The 19,056-nt window shown below is 40.4% G+C and overlaps 1 protein-coding gene across 2 annotated transcripts in view; it reads left to right on the top strand.

Moving 5' to 3' along the window:
• LOC128703144 (uncharacterized) overlaps positions 1-19,056 on the top strand; it is a 226,303-nt gene that overhangs the window by 175,064 nt on the left and 32,183 nt on the right. For both annotated transcript variants that reach the window (XM_070103247.1, XM_070103248.1), the window contains exons 8-10: positions 2,952-3,074; positions 13,667-13,766; positions 14,782-14,984. In XM_070103247.1, the coding sequence (XP_069959348.1) occupies positions 2,952-3,074; positions 13,667-13,766; positions 14,782-14,984 (426 nt within the window). The remainder of the gene's footprint in view (positions 1-2,951; positions 3,075-13,666; positions 13,767-14,781; positions 14,985-19,056) is intronic.

The raw sequence follows: 19,056 nt of genomic DNA, 5'->3' as shown, positions 1-19,056 counted from the left end.
CTGACAGTTCAGTTTTATATTCCTGCTGACAGTTCAGTTTTATATTCCTGCTGACAGTTCAGTTTTATATTCCTGCTGACAGTTCAGTTTTATATTCCTGCTGACAGTTCAGTTTTATATTCCTGCTGACAGTTCAGTTTTATATTCCTGTTGACAGTTCAGTTTTATATTCCTGCTGACAATTCAGTTTTATATTCCTGCTGACAGTTCAGTTTTATATTCCTGCTGACAGTTCAGTTTTATATTCCTGTTGACAGTTCAGTTTTATATTCCTGCTGACAGTTCAGTTTTATATTCCTGCTGACAGTTCAGTTTTATATTCCTGCTGACAGTTCAGTTTTATATTCCTGCTGACAGTTCAGTTTTATATTCCTGCTGACAGTTCAGTTTTATATTCCTGCTGACAGTTCAGTTTTATATTCCTGCTGACAGTTCAGTTTTATATTCCTGCTGACAGTTCAGTTTTATATTCCTGCTGACAGTTCAGTTTTATATTCCTGCTGACAGTTCAGTTTTATATTCCTGCTGACAAAGTCAGTTTTATGTCCCTGCTGACAGTTTAGTTTTATATTCCTGCTGACAGTTCAGTTTTACATTCCTGCTGACAGTTCAGTTTTACATTCCTGCTGACAGTTCAGTTTTACATTCCTGCTAACAAAATGTACAGAGAACCTTCACGGCGCGCATAACGGAGATAAAACACCTCAATTACTGGGAGCGCTTGAGGTTCCTAAACCTCTATTCCCTGGAACGCAGGCGGGAGAGATACATGATTATATACACCTGGAAAATCCTAGAGGGACTAGTACCGAACTTGCACACGAAAATCACTCACTACGAAAGCAAAAGACTTGGCAGACGATGCAACATCCCCCAATGAAAAGCAGGGGTGTCACTAGCACGTTAAGAGACCATACAATAAGTGTCAGGGGCCCGAGACTGTTCAACTGCCTCCCAGCATACATAAGGGGGATTACCAACAGACCCCTGGCAGTCTTCAAGCTGGCACTGGACAAGCACCTAAAGTCGGTTCCTGACCAACCGGGCTGTGGCTCGTACGTTGGTTTGCGTGCAGCCAGCAGTAACAGCCTGGTTGATCAGGCTCTGATCCACCAGGAGGCCTGGTCACAGACCAGGCCCCGGGGGCGTTGACCCCCGGAACTCTCTCCAGGTAAACTCCAGGTAAACAGTTCAGTTTTATATTCCTGCTGACAAAGTCAGTTTTATATCCCTGCTGACACTTCAGTTTTATATTCCTGCTGACAGTTCAGTTTTATATTCCTGCTGACAAAGTCAGTTTTATGTCCCTGCTGACAGTTTAGTTTTCTATTCCTGCTGACAGTTCAGCTTTATATTCCTGTTGACATATTCAGTTCAGTATTCCTACCTACCTGGAGGTTATTCCGGGGGTCAACGCCCCGGCGGCCCGGTCCACGACCAGGCCTCCCGGTAGATCAGGGCCTGATCAACTAGCCTGTTACTGTTGGCCGCACGTAGTCCATCGTACGAACCACAGCCCGGCTGATCCAGCACTGACTTTAGGTATCTGTCCAGCTCCCTCTTGAAGACAACCAGGGGGCTACTGATAATTCCCCTTATGGCTGGTGGGAGGCTGTTGAACAGTCTTGGGATCCGGACACTTGTTGTGTTTTCTCTTAGTGTACTAATGGCGCCCCTACTTTCAATTGGGGGCATTTTGCACCGCCTGCCCAGTCTTTTGCTTTCATAGGGAGTGATTTCTGTGTGCAGATTCGGGACCATTCCTTCTAGGATTTTCCAAGTGTAGATTATGATATATTTCTCTCGCCTGTGCTCCAGTGAGTACAAGTCAGGTGCTTCCAAGCGTTCTCAGGAGTTAAGATATGTAGATATATGGTTCAGAGAACCGACAAGTTGATAAATTACACATGTAGAACACTTGGGTATCTTTAATGAGGAAACGTTTCGCCACACGGTGGCTTCATCAGTCCACACAAAGGAGAATGGTGAAGAACATGAGGAGTTTGAGGTAATCAGTCCCTCAGCCTTGGTATTCTTTTCAAGATTGTTGGACTGATTACATCGACTCAAGGCTGAGGGACTGATTACCTCAAACTCCTCCTGTTCTTCACCATTCTTCTTTCTATAGACTGATGAAGCCACTGTGTGGCGAAACGTTTCTTCATTAAAGAAACCCAAGTGTTGCACATGTGACTAATTTATTAGTAGTTAAGGTATTTGACGGAACTTAAATGTGTAGTAAAGGTTCTCTATATTCTCTAGATCTGCAGTTTCAGCTGCGTTGAATGGAGATGTTAATATACACAGCAATATTCCATCATTGGCTTAGCATCTCTTGTTTCGAATATTCTCATTATCCATCCTCTCATTTTCTTCGCAGATGTGATTATGGCACTGTTGTGATTCTTGAAAGTGAGATCCTCAGACATTACCACTCCCAGGTCTTTCCGTTCTATTGTGTGATCAAAGTTTGTAGTATACTCAGTTCTAGTTATTTTCTCCTCCAATTAACAGATAACCCAAGAAAGGCAGTATGCCATCGAGGGACTGTCTGTCTAATTTACACTGGGATCCTCAATCTTGTCCCCCAGGATACGACCCACACCAGTCGACTAACACCCAGGTACCTACTTGCTAGCTGAACAGGACATTAGGTGTAAGGAAACGCGCTGAATGTTTCCACCTCGCCGGAAATCGAACCCGCACCCTAAGCATGTGAAGCGAGAGCTTCGCCAGCCAGGCTACGGAGTAGTTGGAATTTGTCTTCATTGAACATCATATTGTTTTCCGTTGCCCATTGCAAAACTTGGCTTTATATTGCTGCTGACAGTTCAGTTTTATATCCCTGCTGACAGTTCAGTTTTGTATTCCTGCAGATAGATTCAGTTTAATATTCCTACTGACAGTTGTTTTATATTGCTGATGATACAATTTCATATCACTACTGACAGATTCAGTTTGAGGTGAGTGACATCTTGGAGGCTGAGCGTGAGAAGGACTCTTACGACTTAATATACAGTCGGGACTGTATTCTTTACATCACTGACAAACAACAGGTCTTCAGGAAGCTATACGTAAGTGCTAAATTCAAATGTTACCTAGAAACAACTATTTGGTTTGCTAGAGAAAAATACACTGGGTGGATTGTTAGTTTAAAGACTATCTATTACACAATGATCATTAAGACTGCCTGTAACATGATAACACCAGTCAAGAATACTTTACTACCTAAAATACTGATGAATTTCTTATTGTATATTTTTTTTATTAACACATCGACCGTTTCCCACCAAGGCAGGGTGGCCCAAAAAAGAGAAATTTTCACCATTATTCACTCCATCACTGTCTTGCCGGAGGCGCGCTTATACTACATTTATAAAACTGCAACATTAACACCCCTCCTTCAGAGTGCAGGCACTGTACTTCCCATCTCCAGGACTCAAGTCCGGCCTGCCGGTTTCCCTGAACCCCTTCATAATGGTTACTTTGCTCACACTCAAATAGCACGTCAAGTATTAAAAGCCATTTGTCTCCATTCGCTTTCATGTAACACGCTCACGCGTGCTTGCTGGAAGTCCAAACCCCTCGCACACATAATCTCCTTTACCCCCTCCCTCCAACCTTTCCTAGGCCGACCTCTACCCCGCCTTCCCTCCACTGCAGATTTATACACTCTCAAAGTCATTCTATTTTGTTTCACACTCTCTACATGTCCGAACCACCTGAACAACCCCTACTCAGTCCTCTGGATAATAGTTTTGGTAATCCCGCACCTCCTCCTAATTTCCAAAATACGGATTCTCTGCATTATATTCACGCCACACATTGCCCTCAGACAAGACATCTCCTTTGCCTCCGGCCTTATATTTGTTGCAACATTCACCACCCATGCTTCACGCCCATAGAAGAGTGTTGGTATAACTATACTCTCATACATTCCCCTCTTTGCTTCCATGGACCAAGTTCTTTGTCTCCACAGACTCCTCAGTGCACCACTCACGTTTTTCCCCTCATAAATTCTATGATTCACCTCATCCTTCATAGATCCATCTGCTGACACGTCCACTCGTAAATATTTGAATATATTCACCTCCTCCATACTCTCTCCCTCCAATCTGATTTCCAATCTTTCGTTTCCTAATCTTTATGTTATCCTCATCACCTTACTCTTTCCTATATTCACTTTTAATTTTCTTCTTTTTCATACCCTACCAAACTCATCCACCAACCTCTGCAACTTCTCTTCAGAATCTACCAAAAGTAGTGTCATCAGCACACCTCTTGCCAACACCCGGACATTCACTTCTCTTACAACCCATCTATAAATATATTGAACAACCACGGTGATATCACACATCCTTGTCTAAGGCCTACTTTTACTGGGAAATAATCTCCCACTTTCCTACATACTCTAACCTGAGCCTCACTATCCTCGTAAAAACTCTTCACTGTTTTCAGTAACCTACCTCCTGTTCCAGACACCTGCAACATCTGTCACATTGCCCCCCTATCCACCCTATCATACGCATTTTCCAAGTCCTTAAATGCCACAAAAACCTCTTTTGCCTTATCTAAATACTGCTCTCCTATATGTTTCACTGTAAACACTCGGTCTACACACCCCCTAACATTCCTAAAGCCTCCTTGTTCATCTGTTATCCTGCTCTCCGTCTATTCTTCATTCTTTCAATAATAACTCCACCATACACTTTACCTGGTATACTCACCAGACTTATTCCCCTATAATTTTTTCACTATTTTTTAGTCCCTTTTGCCTTTATACAAAGGAACTATGCATGCTCTCTGCCAATCCCTAGGTACCCTACCCTCTTCCATACATTTATTAAATAAAAGCACCAACCACCCCAAAACTATATCCTCTCCTGCTTTTAACATTTCTATCTTTATCCCATCAATCTCAACTGCCTTACCCCCTTTCATTCTACCCACTGTCTCACGAACTTCCCCCACACTCACAACTGGCTCTTCCTCACTCCTACAAGATGTTGTTCCTCCTTGCCCTATACACGAAATCACAGCTTCTCTATCTTCGTCAACATTTAACAATTCTTAACAATTACTCAAAATATTCCCTCCATCTTCCCGATACCTCTAACTCTCCATTTAATAACTCTCCTCTCCTATTTTTAACTCAAATCCATCCATTCCCTAGTCTTCCTTAGCTTATTAATCTCACTCCAAAACTTTAATTTATTTTCAACAAAATTTGTTGATAACTTCTCATCCACTCTGTGGTATGGTTCATCCACTCTCTCATTTGCTCCATTTTTACATTGTTTCACCACTCTCTTAACCTCTCTTTTTCTCTCCATATACTCTTCCCTCCTTGCATCACTTCTACTTTGTAAAAACCTCTCATATGCTAAATTTTTCTCTCTTACTACTCTCTTTACATTATCATTCCACCAGTCGCTCTTCTTCCTTCCCACACCCTTTGAAAAATAAGACAGAGAGTAGGGTAGCAGATGAACGAGGAGTCTTTAGGAAGGTTAGGGGGTGTGCAGACCAAGTGTTTACAATGAAACATATAAGAGAACAGTATTTAGATAAGGGTAAAGAGGTTTTTGTGGCATTTATGGATTTGGAAAATGCGTATGACAGAGTGGATAGGGGGGCAATGTGGCAGATGTTGCAAATGTATGGAACAGGAGGTAAGTTACTGAAAGCAGTGAAGAGATTTTACGAGGATAGTGAAGCTCAGGTTAGAGTATGTAGGAGAGAGGGAGATTATTTCCCAGTAAAAGTAGGCTTTAGACAAGGATGTGTGATGTCACCTTCTTCTTCTTATGACCAGAGCTTTGGTAAGATGGGTAAGGAAGAAGGATGGGTAAGGATAGAAATATTGGAAAAGGGTGGGAGGGGGGAGAGAGGTAGGATATAAAAGGTAAATGGCCCAACCACTTTGGTGTAATTTAAAAAGTGTATGTGAGATAATAAGATATTCTTGAAGAGGTATAATACTAACCCATCAGAGTCACATAGATATAACAGATATATAAGTACATGACTCTGAATTGGTAGTAATTATAAAAGTTGCAATTGCCTTTTTTTTTTTTTTTTTTTTTTGCGATTGCACAACGGATATTTAAGCGACAATGAAGGTAATAATTTCCTGGCCAGTTTTTAAAGAATTACTTGACAATGGCTTCTTACAGGTGGTGTCCCGCCATAGTAAATTTAGCATAATTTTTACAGTAGAATGTTATATAAGATGTCTCCCTAATTGGGGGCGATGATTTTCTCAGTAAACATAGAAGGGTTCTGGTGTTACCCAATCATCTTCATCAGGAAGGTTGCTCAATATCATTGGTCGATGGTAATCATCTTTATGGATAAAACGACGGACCCTCTGTGGGAGAGTCATTCTTTGAGTCCTGTGAGGTGGAGTATTAATGATATAATCCGTGGTATTTTCAACTTGTAGAGGATGTTCTCTATCTGGCATGTAGAGTTCTTGCATTGCATAGAGTTGTTTCTTTTTCAGGGTGTCAAGGCGTATATTTAAGGCAGTTATATCTTGTTGTACATGTAAATCTGCCATTTTAGCTCTGTCTCTCCTCCTGGTGCCCGTAATAAAGCGAAGAGCTCTATTCTGGACCCGTTGTAACCGTAGCATGTTGGTCTTTGTTGTTAATGTCATTGGGACACATGGGTATTCGAGTATAGGTCTTATTATCATTTTATACAGATGTTTTTGACATGTTGAGGGGCTTGATTAAATCTAAAGAGACTGTTAAGACCGGCTTTGGCTGTGTTGATCTTTTTATTTGCATGTGATGTTGAGTGGAGCAGCCTGTCTATTTCATATCCCAAGATCTTGTTAGGGTTTCTAATGGCTACAGGTGTACCTCTGATGGAGATACCCCCTTTATCTTCGATGGTTGATGCAAAACATCCTATCGTGCTAACAAGGACCTTGTCAGGATTAGTCGTAATTATCCATTTATTTTCCCAATTAGATGTTCGACGAAGTTCAATATTCATTTTTTCTATGACTCTCTCATACTTGTATTTTCCTGTTACTGGAGTTGATGAGACGACATGGATAACATTATCTGCAAACTGCGTTATAATTGTATCATTAAACTCTGGTTGAGGAAGGTCATTCACATAAATGTTGAATAGAATTGGACTAAGACAAGAACCTTTCGGGACACCAGCTGTTAGTATAAAAGACTCTGTCGACCTGCCATGAAAGGTGGGAATGATTTTTCTTTGAGTTAAGAAATTATAAATTACTCTGAGAAAAGTCCAGCTATGGTCTGGTAGGTCAATGAGTTTGTATATAAGACCATCATGCCATAAGCTATCAAAAGCTTTATAAACATCTCTGGTGGCAATTAGGGCAAGATTGCCCTGATGTTTTAGACTTGCTACAGTATCGAAAATAATATTTATTGCATGATGGATACCTCTATGTGCTCTAAAGCCAAATTGTTTTTCAGTAAAAAGGTGATTAAACTCCATATAGTAGTTCAGTCTGTTGGAAATGACCTCAAGAACTTTTCCAGTGACTTCAAGTAAAGATATAGATCTATAGTTCCCAGGTTGGTGGATGTCTTTATTGGGCTTACCAAGAAAGATCATCCTAGCAGTCTTAAAAACCACTGGAAAATGTCCTGAGGCTAAGATGGCATTAAAGATATTAACCAAAGACTGTTTACAATTTCTGGGTAGGAACTTTATTTGTTTCATTGTTATTCCAGAGAGACCAGGGGCTCTATTTCGCATTCTTCCAATAACCTGACTCATTTCGAGTAATGTAATAGGTCTAGTAAGCGGGTGGGTGTCTTCAAGAGTTGATGTATCGATGGAAGGTAGTGGTTGTAGATCATCTAAGTTCTCATCTCTCCATTCATTTACCAACTGATAGTGATTATTGTTAAATCGACGACTGTTATTGTGGGAGAGAATTTTCTCCCATACACCACCCATCAAATTAGCCTGGTCCTGTGGATCATCAAGTTTAATCTCAACATCTTCATCATCCTCATCAGTGAAGGTATGAATTAGGTAGTTAGGAGCCTTATGCTTTGCCCCTAACAGTTGTCTGATGTTACTTCAAAATTTTGCTGACTCGCGTTTATACTGATTAGCTTGGAGAGCTAGCAATTTCCATAAGTCGCGTTTGTGATGACTAATCATGTTAATTAATTCTTGCCTCAATCTGTGCAATGTAGCTACTGGTGGTTGTCGCGTTTGAAGATGCCTTCGACATTCTGCTTGATAATTTCTTAAAGCGTCTCTAATTTCCCTAGTAGGTTTATATTGTTGATAGATCTTTGCGGAAACTAATTGGCAAGTTGCATTAGTAGCTTCAATTATTCGATTGTGAAGGGACCTGATCGCGTCATCAATTGCAGTGGAAGGTAGATTTTCCAACGACACAATTTCATCCTCACCCAGAAATGCCCTGAAGGGGTCAAATCCTAGGGTGTTAAGATTGGGTTTAGGAGGTACAGGTATTCTAAATGGAGAAGTTTGTAGTTGTATTATAACAGGGATATGGTCAGATCCTACGTTTCCACCAGGAGAGATACGACAATGAAAGATGTCACAGTCTCTGTTTGTCAGTACTATATCTGGTGTCCCTGGATGAGGTCCAATATACGATTTAAAAAATGGGCCTTGAAATGACAAGTTTCTGGCTGTCATGATATTAAATAGTTGTTTTCCTTTTAAGTCACCCAGTGGAATACCAGCTCCACAGTTAAAGAGGGCAGGGTGATGAGCATTAAAATCTCCCGCTAGAATTGTTGGAATATTTCTGCTTAATATCCTATGTAGAGGAATTGACTCTATATATTGTTGTCTCGGGGGAAAATATCCAGTTCCTATCACTAGTTGGCCATGAGACGTTGTTATTTCTATTGCAAGAATGTTATCTTCATCAACATGAATATTTTTAAATGTATAACCTAATTTAACTAAGATGGCTACACCACTAAATGGTCCTCTCGATTTCTCCACAGTAGAGTAACCACGTAATTTAAAATGTTGATCAACTCTTGCGGCTGTCTCATTCAAGAGTATAACATCGGGATTGTAATTATGTAGTTCAACCTCAAGGAGATAACGGTTATTAAAGAAATGTTGAATATTAAGTTGGAAAATTGTAATCCCCATTATTTCTTGCTCTTCGGACGTGTACTGCGGTCTGAACGTCTGCAAGTAATGTCTTTTTTGGTATACTCACTATCCCTGCTGGACTCATCAAGGGGAGGAGGGAAGTTCTGAGTAGTTGCTTGTGTATTGAAAGTGTCACCATCTTCACTAGAGTTGGTAATATTAACAGAATCATTAGAGTCATCATCAGAAAACTGAGGTGTGATATTCCCAGATTCAGGAAGCAGAGGCTCTTGAGAGTTAATGGGAGACTGTGGAGGCTCCAAGGGAAAATTTGGTAGGCCAGGTGAATTACCTTGGGAAAGTTCATGTTCATCAAGATCAGCTGCAATAGCGGAAGAGTAAGCACCAATCTCTGGGGCATCGTTAGGGTCAGGTATTGACTCATCGGATTGAGGGGAGTTGACAACTTGGTTATGCGAGGTGGGTGATCCCTGGACAAGGGATGAATTAGACTTATTTGTAGAAGTAGAGTAGGGAACATACTTCTTGTTATGAGAAGGCTGGGCCATAATCTCCTTAACATTATCTGGGATAGTAATGGGAGTGATCCATTAGCCATTAACAAATCATTTAAAACCTTTGAGCAGAGTTGAATGTCCCCACCTGCAATGTCTTAGGCCATCATATACATTAGTTGCGCTCTCGTCATATCCCCGGCTGAGGATACCTGAGACATGGGAGGTGAGGTTGAACCTTGTTGTTGCTTTTGTGTATGTTGTAGGTGAGGGTTAGATTGGGGCACTCCAAGAGGGGGAGAATTCCAAACATTGGAACCAGTGGAAGAGACCTGAGGAGTCCCACTAGATCCAGGTAAAGCTGGGAAGGAAGTTTGGGACATTGTTGGAGGTGCCTCGGGAGTGTTCTTCTTAGAAGTGGACAGTTTCTTAGCTTCTAGAATTTTCTGCATTTCCTTTTTCCTCTCGGGACAGATAGCAGAAACAGCATGATGTTTACCATTGCAGAGGACACATTTGGGTTTAGCTTTGTTATCACAAGTTTTGAAAAAATGTTGCCCAGAGCATATGCTGCAAATCAGTGCTTGGTTACTGCATTTGTTGGTGGTATGCCCAAATGCGTAACATTTGTAACATTGTGTCACACTGACAAACCGCTCAAGAGAGATTTGGTCAGGTGTACATCTTGTCCCAAAACATTTGAAGCCATTTTGGCACACTAGTTTGGCTTCTTCAGGTGTCTCAAGTACTAATTTTAATGTTTCCTGTTTGTTGCCAGGTTTAGAAAATTTATGTGCTTGGACAGCATGAAGTTCCGAATTCTCTGCATTAAAGTCAGCAAGAAGTTCATTCACTGTGCTATCTCTCATGATGCTGTTAATTCTGGCAACAAACACCGTTCGTTGCGCTTGATAGATTTCAGGTGCAATTGGGTGGATACCCAAAGTCTTCAATTTGTCCAGGACGTCCTGCTTAAGTAGTTGAAGTAACTCTTCTTCAGAAGAGAGGAGTAGTACTACCCCAGCGGGAGTTGTAAAAACATCCACTGGAGCAACAATTGAATTTGAGCAAATGCATGCTAGAATTTCTTTCCTTGACTTTTGGTTGTCATCAACCCGTAATCTTACTCTTATCCGCACAATGATGTCCAGGAAGGTACATCAGGCACATAAGTTACTTTAACAAAAAGGGTCTTTCCTTAGTGTCACCATGGTTGTTCAATATATTTATAGATGGAGGTGTAAGAGAAGTGAATGCCCGGGTGTTGGTAAGAGGTTTGGGATTAAAAGATAAAGAATCTAACACAGAGTGAGAGTTGTCACAGTTGCTCTTTGCTGATGACACTGTGCTCTTGGGAGATTCTGAAGAGAAGTCGCAGAGGTTGGTGGATGACTTTGGTAGGGTATGCAAAAGAAGAAAATTAAAAGTGATTATAGGAAAGAGTAAGATGATGAGGATGAAAAAAATAGGTAACGAAAGACTGGATATCAGATTGAAGGGAAAGAGTCTGGAGGAGGTAAATGTATTCAGATATTTAACATAAGATCATAAGAAAGAAGGAACACTGCAACAGACGTAGGCCTGTTGCAGTGTTATTTGACCCAGTGTTATTTGCAGTTATTTGACTCATGCTGAGCAGGTCCATGTCCCCCCCCCCCGGATTAGCCCAATGACCCACCCAGTCTGGTCACCTCCACTCAAGGAAGGAGCACGGCACCAGACCCAGCAGCACAAGCTAGTCAGGTCGAACTCACATCCACCCAAACCCACTCATGCATTTATCTAACCTATTTTTAAAACTACACAACGTTTTAGCCTCAATAACTGTACTCGGGAGTTTGTTCCACATATCCACAACACTATTACCAAACCAGTGCTTTCCTATATCCTTCCTGAATCTGAATTTTTCCAACTTGAAACCATTGCTGCAAGTCCTGTCTTGGCTGGAAATTTTCAGCACCCTATTTACATCCCCTTTATTTATTCCTGTTTTCCATTTATATACCTCGATCATATCCACCCTAATTCTACGCCTTTCGAGAGAGTGCAGATTCAGGGCCCTCGACTAAACCTTTACAAAAATTCAATGTATGTCCAAGGCCCTAAAATCTGGAACACCCTACCTGAGAACTCTAGAACTGCAGACACATTCACCTTCAAAACTACCATTAGAAAACATCTTATCTCCCTGATACACCCCATCAACTAACTACACGAATATCACCTGGTGGTTCACACTTACACTCACTCACCCATTCGACCATAAACAGAAATATTAATCTCAATCTTAAAATAATGAATCCTATGATACTCCAATACTGAAACTATGTACTGTGCCAAAACAAAAGCATTCACATTGCTAAACTCACAAACTAGTATTTAGTCACTTAGCCATAATACCAACTTACCTCATAATTTGTAATATTTTAAAATAAAGAATTAAACTAGGTCTGCCCGAAATGCGTTCTAGTGGTACACTCTGTAATCATTATTTAACTACATGTAAACCACACAACAACCAAATTCTGTAAATTCAACATTGTAATCTTTATAGAGAATAAACTTTGAATTTGAATTTGAATTGAATCCTCATAGGGAAGATTTCTGATAAATGGGATCATCTTTGTCATCCTCCTATGTACGTTTTCCAGAGCATTTATATCCATTCTGTAATACGGTGACCAGAACTGAGCAGCATAGTCTAAATGAGGCCTAACCAAGGATATAGAGAGTTGAAGAACAACCTGAGGACTTCTATTATTTATACTTCTAGATATGAAGCCAAGAATTCTGTTAGCTTTATTGCGAACACTAATGCAATGTTGTCTTGGTTTTAGATTACTGCTAACCAGAACTCCTAAATCCTTTTCGCAATCACTAGTATTAAGATCTACATTATTTAGTTTATATGTGGCATGGTTATTTAACTGTCCAACATTTAGAACTTTGAATTTGTCAATATTAAACTGCATCTGCCACTTCTCCGACCATTGCATCAGTCTATTCAAATCATCCTGGAGTGCTCTAGTGTCCTCATTAGAATGAATTGGACGGCCTATTTTGGTGTCATCAGCAAATTTGCTTATGTCGCTATTTATTCCCTCATCTATGTCGTTTATGTAAATTATGAACAACAACGGGCCCAACACTGACCCCTGAGGAACACCGCTTGTGACGTGCCCCCATTTTGATTTCTCCCCATTTATTCAAACTCTCTGCTGCCTATTTAGGAGTGGACGTGTCAGCAGATGGGTCTATGAAAGATGAAGCTTGATTTTTATTGAGGAAACACTTCGCCAGTCAGTGGCTTCTTCAGTCCAATACAGAGAATAACAGTGGAAGATGAAGAAGGGTTTGAGGGACTGATTACCTCAAACTCCTCCTCATCTCCCACCGTTCTTCTCTGTACTGGACGGAAGAAGCCACTGGATGCCGATACGTTTACTCAGTAAAGATTCCCAAGTGTTGCACAAGTGTCTCATTCTTCAACTTGTGGGTTTTCTGAATCATTTACATCACTCCTTTATACAGTGTCCCTTTTTGTAAATGCGACTGATAATGATCATGTAAAACTGCACTACTGTTTATAGAGGAGCTTCATAAGAGAGCTGATTCTGCCCTTGTTAGAAAACTAGAATAACAAACAGGTCAGTTATACCTCAGAGAATGAGCATCATTTAAACACATAACCTACTCATAACAGACGGGAGCTCATCACGACGTTTCGGTCCCACTTGAACCATTTACAAAGTCACTCTGTATTTGTGTATTGTTAAAGTCACGTCATTGTGCATTTTTTCTTTAAAACATCATTTCACTCTTTAATAAATAATAATTCTGATGAACTTGGGACAGATGACATTACACAACTGGTGATTTATCGTTGCATTTCACCATTGTAAAACATCATAATTCACATTATAATTCATGCATAATAAAGACTGACTGATGTGATGAATGGTTTGAAAAACCGACAAGTTGAAGATTGAGACACTTATGCTGCATAAGTGTCTCAATCTTCAACTGACTGATGTAAATGATGTATTTTGTATGTTCTTCAGGACTGGTTGCGTCCTGGAGGGACACTCTTCGTCACAGACTTCTGCAGGACTAACTCTCACCCTCCGAACTCCTTCCTTCATTATGCCAGCAATGTCAAATGTAATTACCTATTTCTAATTACTTATGAGTAATCACCTATTTATATTACCTGTTAATAATCACCTATTTATATTATTTATTAGTAATCGCCTATTATATTACCTAGTAGTAGCAACAGGAGCAGAGCTTTGTTGGTGTGTATGCACCACTCACTGTTTTCCACCTTGTCAGTTCTATGGTTCATCTCATCTTTCAATGACCCACTCGATGACAGGTCCACTCCCAAATATCTCAACACATTAACTCCTCCATACTTCCTCCTTCCAAATTGATATCCAATCTTCCATTTCCTAGATTTTTGATACTCTCCTCCCTTTGCTGTTTTCTACTCTCACTTTTAATGTTTTTTTTACAAACCCTTCCAAATCCGTCTACCAACTTTGCAACTTCAGAATTTTACAGAAATACAGCGTCATCGTCAAAAAGCAGCTATGACAACTCTCACTTTGTATTAGATTCTTTATATTTTAATGCCACACCTCTCCCCAACACCTTAGCATTCGCTACCTTTACAACCCCATTTATAAACATATTAAACAACATTAAACATCCCTGACTAATGTCTACTTTTACTGGAAAATCAGGAAAATAATCTCCCTCTCTCCTACATACCCCGACCTGAGCTTCAATATTCTCATAAAAACTAAACTGCTTTAAGTAACCTACCTGCTATAAAGAACAAAAAGTCACAATACCGTGGCAGGAACAATACACAAATAACCCACACATAGGAGAGAGACGCTAACCACGACGTTTCGGTCTGTCTTGGACATTCACAAGTCACGCCTCCTATTCTATACACTTGCAGCATCTGCCACCTTCCTTCCCTATCCATCCTATCATATGCCTTTTATAAATACATAAATGCAACAAAATGTTCCGTACTCTTATCTAAGTACTGTCAAAAACTTAGTTGATAAAAAAAAATAGTGAAGATGAGATACCAAAATCGAAGCTCTGCTCCTGAGGGTGCAAATCAGTAATAAGAATATGGTAATTTGCGTCTTGAACGCAGATTACTGTCTAGAAACAGCAGCGTCGTACGTGGAGGCGATGACAGAGGCTGGCTTTGAGGACGTCAAAGCTGAGGATCTGCAACAAGAGTTTATCAAGATTCTTGAGAGCGAACTGAAAGCCTTCGTCGCCACCCGCCAGGCCTTCCTCAGAGAGCATTCACAGCAGCAGTTTGACGATATCTTCAAGAGCTGGACTGATAAGGTAGGTCTACACTCAAGAGCGGCTGATAAGGTAGGTCTACACTCAAGAGCGACTGATAAGGTAGGTCTACACTCAAGAACGACTGATAAGGTAGGTCTACACTCAAGAGCGACTGATAAGGTAGGTCTACACTCAAGAGCGACTGATAAGGTAGGTCTACACACAAAAGTCAGATAAGGTTGGTCTACACACAAGAACTGGAGGGATAATGTAAGTCTACACACAATACCTGATAAGGTTAGTCTACACACAAGACCTGATAAGGTTGGTCTACACACAAGACCTGATAAGGTTGGTCTACACACAAGACCTGATAAGGTTAGTCTACACACAAGACCTGATAAGGTAGGGCTACACACAACACCTGATAAGGTTGGTCTACACACGAGACCTGATAAGGTTGGTTTATACACAAGACCTGATAAGGTTGGTCTACACACAACACCTGATAAGGGTGGCCTACACACAAGACCTGATAAAGTTAGTCTACACACAAGACATGATAAGGTTGGTCTACACACAAGACCTGATAAGGTTGGTCTACACACAAAACCTGATAAGGTTGGTCTACACACAAGACCTGATAAGGTAGGTCTACACACAAGACCTGATAAGGTTGGTCTACACACGAGACCTGATAAGGTTGGTTTATACACAAGACCTGATAAGGTTGGTCTACACACAAGACCTGATAAGGTTGGTCTACACACAAGACCTGATAAGGTTGGTCTACACACAAGACCTGATAAGGTTGGTCTACACACAAGACCTGATAAGGTTGGTCTACACACAACACCTGATAAGGTAGGTCTACACACAACACCTGATAAGGGTGGTCTACACACAAGACCTGATAAGGTTGGTCTACACACAAGACCTGATAAGGTAGGGCTACACACAACACCTGATAAGGTAGGTCTACACACAACACCTGATAAGGGTGGTCTACACACAAGACCTGATAAGGTTAGTCTACACACAAGACATGATAAGGTTGGTCTACACACAAGACCTGATAAGGTTGGTCTACACACAAAACCTGATAAGGTTGGTCTACACACAAGACCTGATAAGGTAGGTCTACACACAAGACCTGATAAGGTTGGTCTACACATGAGACCTGATAAGGTTGGTTTATACACAAGACCTGATAAGGTTAGTCTACACACAAGTCCTGATAAGGTTGGTCTACACACAAAACCTGATAAGGTAGGTCTACACACAAGACCTGATAAGGTTGGTCTACACACAAGACCTGATAAGGTTGGTCTACACACAAGACCTGATAAGGTAGGTCTACACACAAGACCTGATAAGGTTGGTCTACACACAAGACCTGAGAAGGTTGGTCTACACACAAGACCTGATAAGGTAGGTCTACACACAAGACCTGATAAGGTTGGTCTACACACAAGACCTGATAAGGTAGGTCTACACACAAGACCTGATAAGGTTGGTCTACACACAAGACCTGATAAGGTTGGTCTACACACAATACCTGATAAAGTTGGTCTACACACAAGACCTGATAAGGTTGGTCTACACACAAGACATGATAAGGTTGGTCTACACACAAGACCTGATAAGGTTGGTCTACACACAAGACCTGATAAGGTTGGTCTACACACAAGACCTGATAACATTAGAAAACATCTTATCTCCCTGATACACCCCATCAACTAACTACACGAATACCACCTGGTGGTTCACACTTACACTCACTCACCCATTTGACCATAAACAGAAATATTAATCTCAATCCTAAAATAATGAATCCTATGATACTCCAATACTGAAACTATGTACTGTGCCAAAACAAAAGCATTCACATTGCTAAACTCACAAACTAGTATTTAGTCACTTAGCCATAATACCAACTTACCTCATAATTTGTAATATTTTAAAATAAAGAATTAAACTAAGTCTGACCGAAATGCCTAGCCATGCTAGGCGTTCTAGTGGTACACTCTGTAATCATTATTTAACTACATGTAAACCACACAACAACCAAATTCTGTAAATTCAACATTGTAATCTTTATAGAGAATAAACTTTGAATTGATAAGGTTGGTCTACACACAAGACCTGATAAGGTTGGTCTACACACAAGACCTGATAAGGTTGGTCTACACACAAGACCTGATAAGGTTGGTCTACACACAAGACCTGATAAGGTTGGTCTACACACAAGACCTGATAAGGTTGGTCTACACACAAGACCTGATAAGGTTGGTCTACACACAAGACCTGATAAGGTTGGTCTACACACAAGACCTGATAAGGTTGGTCTACACACAAGACCTGATAAGGTTGGTCTACACACAAGACCTGATAAGGTTGGTCTACACACAAGACCTGATAAGGTTGGTCTACACACAAGACCTGATAAGGTTGGTCTACACACAAGACCTGATAAGGTTGGTCTACACACAAGAGTTTTACTGAGGGAGAGATAAGAAAGGTTAGAGAAAACAAGAGATACCTAACAGACAAATAAAGGAATATTTAATTTATAAATCAAAGAATAAATTGGTAGAGACAATAAGAGGAAAAAGAAAAAATAATGGAGCCAGTCCTTATCTCCATCAGGTAATAACTAGAGAAAGATAGAGCAGCAGTACCTCCGGTAATGAATGATTCTCACTGGTAAAAACACTTACATGATTCATTACCTTTGTAACTCTTGTGAGTTCGTTACCTTTGTAACTTGTTCAGCTATCAAAACTTTGGGGCCCAGTCCCTGGACCCACAGGATGGGTATGGGGTACATAATAATGATATTAAACCAGAAACTAACTTATAACACAGAGCCTTGTGGTACACCTTTAAGCTGAACAAATATGTTAATTTGTTCAACTTAAAGGTTTACCACATGACTGTTTTTATCACACAGAGGTTATTTTATTAAGCAGTGAAGTATGTTTCTGTTTAAAAATCTCTGAGGGTTGATGGTAGTTTGCCCTATAGACCTGAGAGAGCATGTTATATCACCAGGTAGTATCATAAGTCTTTGCCAGGTCGAAAAAAACGACAGTAACAGATTGGTTATCAACAAAGGCGTTACAAATAGCGGTATGAAGTTGTAGTAAGTGGAGACATAACATAAGAACATAAGAAAGGAGGAACACTGCAGGAGGCCTGCTGGCCCATACTAGGCAGGTCCTTTACAATTCATCCCACTAACAAAACATTTGCCCAACCCAATTTTCAATGCCACCCAAGAAATAAGCTCTGATGTGAAAGTCCCTCTCAAATCCAACCCCTCCCACTCATGTACTTATCCAACCTAGATTTGAAACTACCCAAAGTCCCAGCCTCAATAACCCAACTAGGTAGACTGTTCCACTCATCAACTACCCTATTTCCAAACCAATACTTTCCTATGTCCTTTCTAAATCTAAACTTATCTAATTTAAATCCATTACTGCGGGTTCTCTCTTGGAGAGACATCCTCAAGACCTTATTAATATCCCCTTTATTAATACCTATCTTCCACTTATACACTTCGATCAGGTCTCCCCTCATTCTTCGTCTAACAAGTGAATGTAACTTAAGAGTCTTCAATCTTTCTTCATAAGGAAGATTTCTAATGCTATGTATTAATTTAGTCATCCTACGCTGAATGTTTTCTAACGAATTTATGTCCATTTTGTAATACGGAGACCAGAACTGAGCTGCATAATCTAGGTGAGGCCTTACTAATGATGTATAAAGCTGCAGTATGACCTCTGGACTTCTGTTGCTTACACTTCTTGATATAAATCCCAGTAATCTATTTGCCTTATTACGTACGCTTAGGCATTGCTGTCTTGGTTTAAGGTTGCTGCTCACCATAACCCCCAAGTCCTTTTCACAATCTGTATGGCTAAGTTCTACATCATTTAACTTATAAGTACTAGGGTTATGGGCACTCCCAAGCTTCAGAACCTTGCATTTATCTACATTGAACTGCATCTGCCACTTTTCTGACCAAGAATAGAGTTTGTTTAAATCCTCCTGAAGTTCCATAACATCTACGTTTGAATCAATTATCCTACCTATCTTTGTGTCATCGGCGAATTTGCTCATATCA

The sequence above is a fragment of the Cherax quadricarinatus genome, chromosome 85 (assembly GCF_038502225.1).
Source record: "Cherax quadricarinatus isolate ZL_2023a chromosome 85, ASM3850222v1, whole genome shotgun sequence".
Classification (NCBI taxonomy): domain Eukaryota; kingdom Metazoa; phylum Arthropoda; class Malacostraca; order Decapoda; family Parastacidae; genus Cherax; species Cherax quadricarinatus.
Note: the sequence above shows the minus strand (reverse complement) of the source record. Positions and strands in the feature narration are given on the sequence as shown.